Source organism: Podarcis tiliguerta, assembly GCF_965153285.1.
Source record: "Podarcis tiliguerta genome assembly, chromosome: 7".
In the NCBI taxonomy this organism is placed as follows: Eukaryota; Metazoa; Chordata; class Lepidosauria; order Squamata; family Lacertidae; genus Podarcis; species Podarcis tiliguerta.
In genome coordinates, this window is record NC_139540.1 from 48,764,546 (window position 1) to 48,779,345 (window position 14,800).

A 14,800-nucleotide genomic window follows, 5' to 3' on the forward strand; every position below is an offset into this window, starting at 1 on the left:
AGTCACAGAGGAGACACACGAAGAAGGGCCTCTGATGATGATCCATAATACCACCATAGTATGTCATAGGAATCTATACTGTGTCCTTAGGCAGTTTTAATATCTGCAAAAGTCTAGAATTATCAGCAAATTTCATGTGAGAAATAAATATATGCAAGGTAGCTACAACCCAATGAAGTACTAAGGTATGCACTGAAGTCTGTTGAAATCAAAAGGGTTAAGCAAACATTATGAGTGTTGGAGATAATGTAACCAGTGTTTGAACTACAACTGTCAGTATTGCAGTTAAAAGGTACTAAACAATATAAATAACAATATCAGATAACCAGTCTGTACCTTCATGACATCTCGATAAGATTGTATAACTTCAACGTCTCCCTTGTCATTTTCTTCTTCTACTCCTTCATCCAGGGCCTCATAACCTTCATCTTTGCTCCCATCTGCTTCTACTGTGTTGGTCATATGATCAATAAGCTGTTCCAAGGGGGGACTTAGCTCTCGCTCTTCATTCTCTTTCAAGCCATAGTCCAGTGCTTTATAAATAATAATTCCCAGTGATTCTATTACCTGAAAAGAAGGATTACATCATTTTAGATATATTGGTACTAATATTTTGCTATTATTAACTGCTACAATATCAACCATGAAATACATTTTCTGTTATATCACAGTTAAACAGGAAGATGTCAAATATAGCACAAAAATGGAAATATCAGTATTAATGAGATGCCAGTATTCAAACTCTCTAAATCCTGCTCCTTGTGAGGGTTGTTTTGAAACCACAAGAAAAGAATGAGGTATGTTAGTGTATGCGTTTAATGTTTACACCTTGAACACTAAGACAATGTAACAATGTTGAGCTTATTAAGGTAATAAGAAATAAGATGTACACTATAATTCACAGAAAACAAATGGTTACTTTTTTATATAGAATGTTCAGCAAACATACTTTAATATTAAAATGTAGTATGACTTTTACTGGAGTAACAGCCTTTGTGCCATTTTAGCAGCAGCCACTCTTTCTATGGGATTTCCCCTGTGCAGGGCCAGTCCACTCATGAGGCAAGGTGTGGTGACTGCCTCAGGTGGCAGAATCCACAGGGGCACCAGATCCCAATCTAGAGCTTTATTCTTCCCCTTGTTCCTGAGGTAGATGTTCACTCACCCCTTCCACTCTGGTGGGAAGGGGGGCACCATTTTGTGCTTCGTCTCAGGTGCCAAAATGTATTGGGCCGGCCCTGAACCTGTGCGCCCCAAACAGAAGAGGGGAAAGTTCTAGAATGGGTCCCTACAGCCAAGTGGGGACACCCAGAGGCGTACATAAAAAACACTGTTTATTACCATTATTATTAGAATTCCAGACTCACTTGCAAAAGCACACTGCCCCAAACCTACAGGATTAAGGGGTGGTCAGGAAACAAACATGGGTAGCAGAAAGTACCATACAGAAGCAAGCTTTTAGCAATAGTTAGCCTAAAGAAGAACATGATTGCTCTAACTTTCTGTTCTCCAGCTAGGATCTGAAAGTGATGGGGTCGTGACGAATTGGATTTGGAAGACGTGTACTCTAAGTTGAACATCTTCCAAGTCCAGTTTTCCTCCCATAATAGGAAATGGCATCATGGGCTGAAGGGGTGAACAAGCCCACGTTCCAGACTTGAGCAACTTTATCTCAGCTATGAACATGGCTTCCTAGGACCCTCTCCTGAGCCCAAGACAAGCACCTGCAATGGCTTCAAGGTTGAAACAAAATCATTGCAGGTGCTGAGTATCTGCCATTGAAGCCTCTCTGTACAAGCCAAGAAGAGAGATTGTGCTTGATTCCTCTTTAACCACTATTTTATGGACAGCTGGCACTGATATTTCACTCTCTCTGCTTCAGTTGCATTCTTCCAGCTATGGGATGGACGTGCCCCAAACCACACCTTCTTTTGCTACAACTGACTTGCTTAATGGCGGGTTTGGTCTGGAAACATCTAGTTGGCACATTTTTCTGTTTGGTTTAATAAAGGTCATGGACTAAATTAATTATTTTTAGAAGAAGAATATGAGTAATATTGGGGATTTAATTCTCCTGAGAACTTTTACTTTTTGTCAGTCTGTTCCAGTAAATTTTATTGTTTATAGCCAATGGCCATCACAATACAGCATGAGCACAAATCACACAACTATAAAACAAAATACATTTCATGCACCAGACCAGGACAAATTCTACAATATCCAAAATTTAAAAACATTCCTTCTAGTCAGCATCCCAGGGGTTTGGCACTTGCACTATCCAGAAAGGTTACCCTTATTTTTCTTGCCACTAGTGTAAACAGTGCCACCCTATAGCTGATGCATTTATGTGATTGCCAGTCATATCACAGACAGTATATGTTTTCTAAGATGAACTTTTAAAAACTATTTTTATTTTTCAGTCATTTTGAAACATGTGTTAATGTTTATAATGCATGCCATTCTCCCACACTTATTACATATAATAGGGCATTGTTTGTGTGCTTGCCCTCTTCCTGAGCTTGTCCATGTTCATAATTAAAGTGACAAAGCTCCAAGGCATAGCTGTACTTATAAACATTAAAAAGGCTGTTTTTCTGCCACACTTGTAATTATCTGACTTTTCCTTGGAGCTGGTAATCTCTTTATAAGTCTGAGGCCCAAATAAGTCTGCGGTCAAGAAGAGTCAGAGTAGCTCCAAATATCTTTGTATAAGTTTCTAAGGAGTGGGATATCATCTATAATACCAAGTACCCTTCACCCTGCTGTGCTAAAGGACCTGCCAAGTTCTGCTACGCTTGATTCTTACGTTGTTTGAAAACTAAGGCTGTGTACGTGCCATACATATAAGCACATCACACCCAAAGGAATAAAAGGAACTGTAGTTTGTTAAGGGTGCTGGGAATTATAGCTCTGTGAGGAGTAAACTACACTTCTTAGGATGGGGGCGGTTAATGTATGGTGTGCACACTGCTTAAGTTTCCTAAGTTGCAGAAAAATTATACCACAGCAAAAGCAGTCACAAACATTCTATTAAAACCAATCAAATCATTCTTCTGCCTAGCCATCCATTTATCTGTTATACACGTCAAAGGAGGTAGCAGGCAGGCCAGTCCCACATACTGGCCTTGTGCATTCAGCAGACTATCAGAAATGAGAGTACGTACTGGAGAACTTGAAAGGTTGCACATTATTTTGTGGTGTTTTGGATGGCCTAATAAGGGTACTGTCCTAACATTGATAATGTAACACAGCAGCCGTACAGATGAATTGTTGTTGTTTAATAACAGAATTAACTTCCGTTTAGGAGTGTTTTCATGCATTCACAGGTGTGATAAAACACTACAGAGGAGCAAGTCACACAATCTAAAGAGTCAGATTTTTCAGGTTGTGGTCCTATGTACTTGAGAGTTAGTCCCACTGAATTCAATGGGGCTAATTGACAATGTAATCCTATATATGTCTATTTAGAAGTAGAGCAGATATGTATAGGATTACAATGTCATTTTGAATGTCCATGACATTGCTAAGCAGTGGTGCATCAATAAAACTGCTAGTGTATTTGCAAAGCTAAGCCAAGCCAGTACAGTTTCAAATTGGATGGGAGACTGTATTGAGATTCCTGTAACGCAGGGGGTTGGTCTAGATGACCCTTGGGGTTCCTTCCAACTTTACAATTCTATGATTCTATATTAAAAGACTAATTTAATGCATCACTGAGATAACAATTTACCTCTCCCCATATGAACTGAACCGGACCCTGAGATCATCATTTGAGGCCCTTCTTCATGTGCCTCCTCCATGAGGGGTCCAGAGGGCGGCAAAATAAGAAGGGGCCTTTTCTGCACTCGCTCCCCATTTGTGGAATATTCTCCCTGGGAAAACTCAACTGACACCTTTGTTACATATTGTTAGGTACCAGGCAAAAACCTTCTTATCCCATACCTTGGGCTAATTAAACAATCTATGGCCTTTTAAAACTGTTTATGTATTTGGGGGGGAGCATTGTTTCTGTTTGTTACTATGCTATGTATTTTTGTATTTATATATTGTAAACTGCCCTGTGATCCTTGGATAAAGGGCGCTTTGGAAATAAAATAAAATAAAATAAATAAATAAATAAATAAATAAACAAATAATTAAAATAAAATAAATTCATTTAGTTTATTCCAAAGCCAAAATAATCAAAACAGCAATTCCAGTAGCACAGACATTATTCTCTTTGTTGGCACATCACTTTTCTTTAACATCCTTGAGAACAGTATGCACAGGGGGAATTAATCTTTGTTTAAACTCTTCGGCTGGAGGACTGTTAATCTTTCTGTTTGGAAAGTACTCAAGTGAACTCCCTCAGTAAACCAAGAAACAAGTTTTATTAGAAAGGAGGAGTTATGAAAATATTTAAAGTGCATTACTTTCTTGGTTTATTACCTGTTTAATCTTACTACCTGTTTAATGCAGTCAGATAATTAGAGTGTTTCATCTAGTGCAAAGTTTACTGACATATTTTTTCAGTTTCTGTGCAACATATATCTATGCTAACACTAACTACGACATTTTGGGAGATAAACATATCTTGTACCTCTTTTTAAGGTATGTCTGCAGTGATTAAAATTCCTAGTATTACTGTGAGTTAGTCCAAACTGAGTGCAATGAGCTGACATATCGGTCATCATATCATGGATTAGCTGAGCAAATGCAACAAGCTGCGGTACAACCAAACTAGGATATTCAGATTGTTGACAGGCACAGGAATCTATCTGTACTGGATTACAAAAAAGGTAGTGATTCTACCAGTGCTATTTACACTCAAATGCACAAAGTCACATTATTCATAAACTAGTGTGTCTGTATCCTTTATCAGGCAATGAAGAATGTGGACACTGGCATAATCTTGTCTCAAGGAAATACAACCTTTACAGTTTTTAAAAGCAGATTAGTAGATATGTAGTTGCAAATATACCACTTCAATGTCTCCTAAAAATCCACAAGTGATGGGATAAGATCTTATTCAGTAGTAAGGCAGAACATAAATTTGCTCCTTGTTCTGCTGAACAACAAGCAATTTTAAGTCCAAAAGAGTTTAAAAAACATGATCTGTCTACTTGGGAAAGTGAGGAAGCGATACAGGAATGAGAAAGTAAATGGGAATATCAAGCAGAAGGCACACAGCTTCTGGTATGCACAGCAGGTATTTGTTGAACAGTTACACCTAACTAGCAGACTTAAACCACCTTGCATCCAAATTTCTCCTCACAACTTCCTAGTGAACTTTACAGCTCTACTTAATCTCCTTTATGGTGTGCGAGCAGAAAGAGCTAATCCTTTTATTTAAAATTAAAAGTACACATTTTGTTATTTAAAATGGTACAATGAGAGATCATTAAAAAGTAGCAGCCATTAAGCAGCGTAAAGTCATACAAAGTCATATAAAGACCAGCAGAATACAAAAGTCATATAAAGACCAGCAGAACTGGGCACTAGATAGAAGAGAGGCAGCTTTCATTGAATGTCGTATAAATAGTAAGGACTACAAAAAACAAACTTTTTAAAAAAGAAACATCAATTAATATGAAAGCACCAAAGGATGTCAAAACAAGTCAATTAACTAAGCTGCCTCTGGGGCCTCAACTCTTTTGATATTTTAAATATCAATGAATAATTCCAGCTCCTGAATTATAGAACACAGAACAGTTTTTTGTGTTTTTTTGTTTCATTTCATTTCACTAATCCTTCTGTGTGAATTATTTTCTAAGATGATAAGGAGCTGTCTTCCACTGTGGTGGTCTAAAAGTGACTGCAGAATAATCCAGTAGTACGACTTCACAATTTTTAATTCTCAGGCAGAGGTCTTTCTCAACCAGAGATCCATTAACTGGCAGTGCTAGGATTAAATCTAAAACTTGTGACAATAAAACAGATGCTCTACTTCCAACTTATTGCTCCTGTAATGTGGTCCTAGTACAAGCTCTGTAAATGATGCCATAGCAGACCAGAAGGTGGGGAAATTATATTTAACACTGTGTGTACTCCTCAAAATGGCTGCTTTTTTTTTTGCTTTTTGTTCTCTGCTTCTGTTCTTGAGAAATGTTTGTCTTTACACACCAACTCACTGAGTGCCTAATATATCAGGCCACATCATTTATCAATATATCACTCACCTTCTTAACAATTTTGTTGGACAAGTCACGGTTTCTATTTTACAAAAATAGGTTACTGCCAAGGTTGAACTGAAATCAAAATAACATTGTAATGTCCAATAATCCACCTGCTGGACATATTCACTTGAGAATTGCTTCTCTATATGATTGGCCAATTACGAACATTCACATAAAATACTAGTCAGTATGCTTAGCTGTTTTCTGCAAAAAGCTATGACAAAACATTCCATGGAATTATCTGCATTCACTGAAGCTAGAATTACCCTGAATTTACAGATGAACACAAACACTCCATTACTTCCATTTTGGGGATGACTTTGACTGAAATCTAGTAATGGCTCTGAAATAGTAAATAAATGATAAGCTTAAAATAAAATTTATTTGGTCTTTCTAGAACAGATTTTCCCTTCCTTTTTTTAGTTAGCCAGCTAGGATAAGAGACATCCCTTTGTTGAGTATGAATAGAATTAAGAATACCTCCCTGAACAACTACAGTGAGAGGCAGTGTAAAAGAAATAAATAAGGCAACAAGCACAATACAGTATTTTAAAACAAATATAAAGAGATTTAAGGTGGGGCTAGTAAACCTCCTGGCAGAAGTAGTAGCATGAAGCAAGTTCCTTAAGGAGAGAGGTGTAAGTTGCTGTACTGATTGAAGGCAGTGACCATAGTTCTATCAAATTTAATATACATGTACATGGTCAATTGCCAAGAATATCCAACAGTCTCGTTTCACTTCAAAAAAGGAAACTTCCCCAAATTGAGGGGATTGATAAAAAGGAAGTTGAAAGGCAAAGTTAAGAGGATCAAATCTCTCCAAAACGCTTTAAAACCATAATATTAGAAGCTCAGCCAGAATGTAAACCACAGATCAGAAAAGGTACCACCTGAGTCAAGAAGCTGCCTGTGTGGTTAGTTAATGAGCAGAGTCAAAGAAGCTATTAAGGACAAGAAGGTTCCCTTTAGAAAATGGAAGTATTGTTCAAACGAGGAGAAAAAAAGTAATACAAATGCTGGCAAACAAATTCAATCATACAATAGGGGGTGCTAGAAAAAGAAGCACACAGTTAAACTATAAAATTTTAGGGAGTCCGGCAGGGATGTGTTAGGATCTTTGGATGACAAGTGAGGCAGAGGTGTGCTAAAAGAGGAAAAGAGATGGCAAAGAAGCTGAATGAAGATGCAGTCTTCACAGCAGAATATATAGGGCAGCTCCCAGCACCTGAACTGACTTTCACAGGAAAAAAGGCAAATAGTGGCAACAAAAGATGCAATTTTAGGTCTTACTAACAAAATAAAAACAAACAAATCATACGGTCTGGATAGCATCCACCTGAGAGTATTTAAAGAACTCAAATGTGAAATTGCTATTCTTCTAACAAAATTATGTAATTTGTCCTTTAAGATTAGCCTCCATACCAGAGGACTGAGGAGGCCACACAAACACAAACTTTCAAAAAGATATCCAGGGGAGATCATTGAAATTATAGGCTTGTTTGCTTAACATCTGTTCTGGGGGAACTGACTGAAAACATTGCTAGATAGCTGTCAACTTTTCCTTTTCTTGCAAGGAATCCTATTTGGAATAAGGGAATTTCCCTTAAAAAAAGGGAAAAGTTGACAGCTATGAGCAGATGCTGGGAATTACAAGTCGGGAGAGCACCATTCAGGTCCTATTTGAGGGTTTGCCAGTGGCACCTGGTTGGCCACTGCAGTGAACACTAGCTATAGATGATTCGTCCTATGTAATAATGTTCAAAATAGAAAGCAAAATGTGTTTTACAAACTTTCATTAAAAAAGGCTGTCCCAAGCAGCTTCCATCATCTGCATGGCATTCATTAATAAAACTGTATTTATAATACATTACATAATTTAACTGAATGAGGATTTTGCTCTGTGCTGATAAAACCCCCCAGAAAATCCTTAATGCTGCTAGGGAATCTGCTTAATGCTATGACATGATGTTATATTACTTAACTGTTCTAAATCAAGTAGGGGATCAAGTTGTAATTTCAGATAACTCAGAGAACCAGATTATTATTTCTTGGTTTGTGCAATCATAGCCAACACTTTGTTGCTTACAAACAACATTAACAATTAATTTTATCATTACAATACTAAACATTCAACTACTAAGGGTATGTTTTGCATTATCAATTTTACATTAGTGACTGGATACTTAATACACTGTTATAATATTCACTGTAACTAGATAGGATGTGACACATCATTTCTAGTATCAGGCCACTGCAGTAGTTTCATTTTAAATCTCATAGTTGCTAAGAATTGCATAAGAGTTAGATAATTTCCTGAAACTTTCCCCACTACAACAATGTAAAAAATCTAGTGGGAGTTTGTTTTTCCTAAAATATGTTAGTGATGTGAAAAGCTAATTAAAAATTGAACTGGGTCCTAACAGTGTAAACATTAGAAAAGTTCACAGTGTCAGCTATATCCAAAAACATATGAAACAACCCTGAATCTTGAAAAATTATCAGAACAGAATATTTTATTTCTGTCATATCATGAATGGCATCCAAAACCACAACAAATATTTTGAAGCTTATGGTTATTATAAATTATGACTATATTATAAATGTGATGTAATGTCATGTTCTCAGTCTCTTGGAAGAAAGCATTATATCACCATTGCTATTCCCCATATAAGTTACCAGTACTTTGCAGCCTACTGGTGCTGGATCTGTACTAAGTGCATAAACTGAACAAGTCTCTCACATCTGAAAAGGCCCTAAATGAATTACTTCTTATGTTGGGCAAGTGGATTATTGCAAGTAAAAAAATATAAAGGAAGCTTTATATATACAGCATTTCAAACAAAGTAACCCCCATGGTTTTGTGTGAGTTTTTAATGAAACGCATCATAAGAGTTCCATATAAGATTTGAATTTTCTGTGAAACAGTTTTGACTATTAAATATTGGTTGTAGGATATTTAGTGAGATGTAAACTTTCACCCTTACAGCTTGAATGGATGGCCAGCCGAAGGGTATTCAAGGTCATAGGGAAAAAACCTGATCAGAGTAGCCATCAATTCTATTTTAACAGTATAATAATGGATTTTAAACAGCAGTTGTCTGCTCCCAGCATTAATCTAGTCTTTAACTTTATCCCCAACATCCCGAGGAATGATAGTATCTGAATAGTAAGCAAAGTAGTCACTGGAGGCATAAGGATGAATGGGTGCCTAGTAAGCAGGATGAATGGGTGCCTAACAAGTCAGATGGATGAATAATCTCCTTGCAGGATGAAGCTGAAAGTCCAACACTTCATGATTGCTAAAGATAAGCAGCTGACTGCCCTAATTAAATTGAAGAATAATGGAAGGAGGCACTAGATAATACGCTCTATTGCCTTTGCAGCCCTTGCAATTGGATATTAGATGGTTAGAGAAAAGAAGTTCCCCATGCCTTTTTCACAAGAAAATACCATTTCTGAATCACTGGTGTTGAATGTTTGAACAATTCACTTGAAACTGTCAGCTCTTTGTCAGTCTAGGCATGAAGATTATAATATACCCGAACGCCTTATTTATTATTTATTTCAGCTATTTATATATCACTGAATCAACAAAGTTTCTAAGCCACGTGCAATAATATTTCAAAAAGCATACAGTGGATAAAACAATAAAAACATACAAAAAGAAAACTCCTAAAAATGCCTGCTAAAACAGAAGGTTTGCTTGTGGCCTGCAAAGAAAATAGTCTTTGATTTCTGGACAAACCTGTGTTTTATTCAGAAACAAATTAGCAGCCTCATGGTTTTAAGTAAATAAAATAAACAATAGTCATTTGTGCAAAGAATCATACTTGAAACAAATAAAATTATTCCTTATAATTGAAAATCCAGTAGTGATGAATGAAAATAGCATTTTTAAAATCCAATGCATGGCACAGCTAATTATAAGTAGTTACAAAAACTAATTAAAATAGCATTTGCAGTCACAAAGCACATACTTTTTAAGATCTCAGATAAAGCATACTTCTGACACATCAGCAGCATTTGCACCATACAGAAATGCTTTGGCAAACAACAAGAAAGAGCACTCTACCACAGACATAGCTAAAAGTGCAGCACTGAAGTAAAAGTCTGCTGTACAAATAGCCAATTGTAATTAATGCACAATGACTAGCCTATGAGATACAATCTCAGGAGATCTACACCTGTTCTTCAGGATTTTGATCTGTCAAGCTCATATGTCTCTTAGGCTGGTTGCAACATGAATCCAACAGCATTCAGCTAACTACACAGGGGAGAATGCCCTCCTGCCCAAGACCCTTACTATTTCATTTCCAAACAAAACTACCGGTAAATGAAATACAATAATGCATATATAATATAGGGTCACCTCTAATAGTGTCAGCCTGCCGGTATAATGGATTTCTGCCCAAGCAAGTGGAACTTCCCCTTCCTCTCTTCTGCCATGAGGTCCCCATCCCCACCCAAATCATCTTCAAGCTTCTTCATCTCCAAAATGCTTTCATATAAACGTAATGTCTTTCACCATGTAACTGTGGAAGTTCATGTATCAAATAAACATGTTGAACTTGGGAAGCTTTCCCTCTTTTAATTTCAACTTCTGCAAAAGTTACATCTCATTGTACATAAAAAATAGTGGAGATGCTAGAGCTGGTTAAATATGAAATTTAGTAATCTACTGTGTCAGTACGCAAGCACAATTAAATGCTAGCAACTCCCACTTCTATCACAGAATGCCTGCTTCTTAAGCATTGGATTGGATCATGCCTACAATTTATATTATCCAATTTCAATTATTCAAACTTTTAAAGCAAATAATTGTCCTTCAGCCAAGGTGGGGAAAAATATATTAACTTGTTCAATTTAGGATTTTATTTTGAAGGATACATCTCTCTCTATACACGTCCACACTTGATGGAACAGATAAGTACTCCACACTTGGGTTTGTTTATTTAACTACATGAGAACTTAATATATGTTATTTAATAAGCATGGAGTAGATCAAGTCAAGGTCCATCTAGTCCAGCGTTCTTTTATCACAATGACCAACCAGACACACACCTCATTTGTGATTGCCAGCAACTAGTATTCAGGAGCATTCCGCCTCTGACAGAGGGAAAGAGTGGCTAATCACTATACCTCCTGCAGCTGCCACTGCAGCTCTCATCATTGTCTCTGAAACTGTGTCTACCAAACTATGCTGCAACCAACTTTTTAAACACAATGTCATGAATATACACAAAATTGTATTGTCCCCAATAGTGCACATTATAGGTTTCTACACCCATTATTCAGGGACCCAGAACAATTCTTATGTAAGTCTTTTTGAACCCTACACTGTAGCTCACAATATAGTTTCTATTTTTAGCCTATAATTATGGACATAACATTTTATAAACTTTACCACTTACTAGCTTCAGTCCTGCATATGATGATAAAAATACTACCCTAGTCATATTGCATAGTAAACAGCTTTTGTATTAAGATTTCTCAGAAAGTTTTGGAAAATGGAAATAATGATTGAAGGTTCTCTTTGCCCTTGAGAGTACTAGAGCTGCCTTTCCAACTGAACCATGAAAGTACTTTGGCTGGGCTACCTCAGTTATTTGTCACATTTTGTACTACTGTACATATTTTCAAAGGCCAAGCAGAATGTTTGTGCTATAAATGCTGAAGAAAAGAACAACAACTTGTATTGTACACTGCCATTTTATTAAACTGAATCTTTAATTTAATGTATGTTACTGGCCTAAAACTTTGTTTTGCCTTCCATGGAAGTTTGCCCCCTGTTCCTTATTAAACAGCGAAGTATTCCTTGAAATAAGGAACACGAGGCAAGCCCAAGCATTTTTGCAAACTCCCAAGAAAAAAAATCTCAAAACTGAATTGTTCTATTTTACTATTACATTGTACAGACCATAGATGATGATTAATAATTTTATCTATTAAGCCTGTATTATTATTAATTATTATTATTATTATTATTATTATTATTATTAATTGCCACCCACAAATACTAAGCTGCATTTCTCTGATCTTAAAAAGGTGCAGGACAGACAGTGGGCAAGGGACAGAAGCTGAAGCCCACAAAATGGCAGGCAAAGTCCTGAAAAGGCTAACAGAAGTCAAGAGCGGTCCAGAGTGATAAGACAGATGAAGAAGCCAGAAGGAAGAATATAACATAGTAATTTGAAATAACTATTCAAAACATTGGCTGCAGGTGTCATTGACAGACCATACCTATTTTGCTTTGAGCATGATATAAGAATATAAGAAAACCTTGATGGATCAGGACAGAGGCCCACCTAGTGCAGCACAATGTTCTCATAGTGGCCACCCAAACACCCATGAGAAGCATGCAAACAGAACATGGGCACAACCCACAATTCCCTGAAACTGGTGTTCAGAGCCATACTGCTTCTGACAGCGGAGTAACAACATACTGTCACAGTGCTGTCAGGTAAAGGAATGGACATCCTGAGTAAACAGCTAACACTTTATTGTCAAAAGCACACTTACAAGTTAGCAAAAGGCATGTCTATCAGGCCTACGTGTCTCAGCTACTTCCAGGTGTGCACCCGATGAGGGAGTTGCTGAACAAAGAGGCCCTGCCTTCAACCTCCATTTATGTTGTCCCCCCCCCCCGCCCCCCTGAGCTGCGTGCAAGCAGACAATGATTCCACCTGAGTGGAACCTTTTGCTCTTCAATCCTCTTCTGGTGCTGGGAGACAGTGGAGCAGGAGGTGGGGGCAGAAGGAAGAGGTGTGGAAGCCCTTTACACCAGCCTGACCTATTTCTCTCTCCTCCTGCACCTGTTCTGCACTCTCCAATCCCGCAGCTTCTCCTGCCTCTCATCTCCTGGCTGTTACAGGCTCCCCCAGATCACTGATCCCTTCCTCCAAGTCAATCTCCAACCCCCCTTCTTCCGGTGCCCACTCACCCAAATCCAGCCACCACTCCTCAGTTTCTAGTCAGTCCCTGGCACATACCCATCATGGCAATAGCCTTATCTTTCATAAATTAATCTAATCTTCCAAAGCCACCTAAGTTGGTAGCCACATCTTGTGGGAGAGAATTCCATAGTTAATTCCGTAGTGTGAAGTAGCACATATTTTGTCTATCCTGAATCTTCCAAGACTCAGTTTCATTGGATGTCCCTGAGTCCTACTGTTATGAGAGAGGGAGAAAAACATCTATACCCACTTTTTCCACATCATGCTATTTCTATTTCTAAGGGGGGGAGGGAGTATTTCTATTCCACTCACATGGCAAGCTTTATTTTGTTTCTAAATAAGAACTATCTTGAATTTTATGCATGATGTCATATGACAGGAGCTGCAGCAGTGAATAGTGTGGTTTAAGGTCACAATGAATGATTTTCTATCTTTTCCAAGCTCTGGTAAAACACAGCTGATTTTTATCTCCAGAAAGTACAGAGATCTTCCCACCACTATTAGTAATTCAGTGTATTTCTAGTGTATTAAAAATAGTGTCAAAAACCAGGGGGCAGTTGCATATTAAATCTCAGCAGCAGCATAGCAAGCACAGGGCCATCGAGATACAGAAGCCAGCATATGAGTCAGAAACAATAACTATCCAAGTCCCTAAATCCTAGAAACTCAGTAGCCAAATCAATGCCTCCAATGAAAACTGATTACTATCAAATACCCTTTTCATCAAAAGAGTCAACAGTAGCATTATCATGTGAGAGAGCCCTTGAGGCAAGGTGGTAGAGATACAGATCAGCCACACAAGACTCCCAGTTTACCCTGACCGACAGGTGAGGGCAAAAGCTACAAAAACTCTGCCTGGAAAGAGGTTGGATCTTGTTCTTTATAGAAACTTTATATTCCCTGACAATTATGACACAGTGGCTAGAATGGTTTTTAATGTGGTGGAAATCCTATGTCCAAATTCTTGCAAAACTAACTACATTGTTTGAGCAAGTTACCATCACTCAACCAACCTCTCTTCCAGCGGTATTTTGAGGCTAAAATACCACTTTAAGCTCTATGAAGGGCAGGATACAACTGCATCAAATAATATGTAAGTGCTCCTGGGAAATTTCCCTAGCATTGGGTACAGCTGTTAAGATACTAAGCGGAATCATACAGATTTCTCTCAGCGCTAAAAAGAAATAAACATGGGTCAAACACAGCTCTCATATTCTTTAAAGAGCTCAAGTTTTTCCTATGAGAAAATAACCGACAGAGCTGTGAAATCAGCATGTGTGAATTAAACCTGACTTTCAGCGCTTTCAGGAGCAGTGGGGAACATTTTGAAATGCTCCTCATTGAACCCTTAGTTTTGGGGGGTATAAGGAGCAGTGAAGCACTGTTCGAAACTCCCATTGTTCTAAGCGCATTTTGCAACATGGAATTTCATTCATGTGAGCAGTTTCTGAGCTCTGGGCGCAGTACTGCACCTAAAATTTCAGATTAAAACTGCAGAGTGGAAGAAAAGGAGGACCTTTTTCTGGTTCCCCACTTTTAGCTACTTTCTGAAGACTGGAGAAGAGACCCTCTTAAGAATATTAGGAGGGTGGGCAGGGGAAGGACTAGACCATGTGAAAAATGAACATAATATTTTAGCTGCAGTTCATTCATTTTCAGCTTTGTATTCTTGTTATAAAAAAGAACACCTAG

General features: G+C 37.8%; 1 protein-coding gene across 6 annotated transcripts in view; it reads right to left on the reverse strand.

The window, feature by feature from the left end:
- The window catches only part of SPIRE1 (spire type actin nucleation factor 1), an 80,288-nt gene that overhangs the window by 52,934 nt on the left and 12,554 nt on the right, over window positions 1-14,800 (reverse strand). For all 6 annotated transcript variants that reach the window (XM_083450133.1, XM_083450131.1, XM_083450129.1 and 3 more), the window contains exon 3: window positions 337-567. In XM_083450133.1, coding sequence (XP_083306259.1) covers window positions 337-567 — 231 coding nt within the window. The remainder of the gene's footprint in view (window positions 1-336; window positions 568-14,800) is intronic.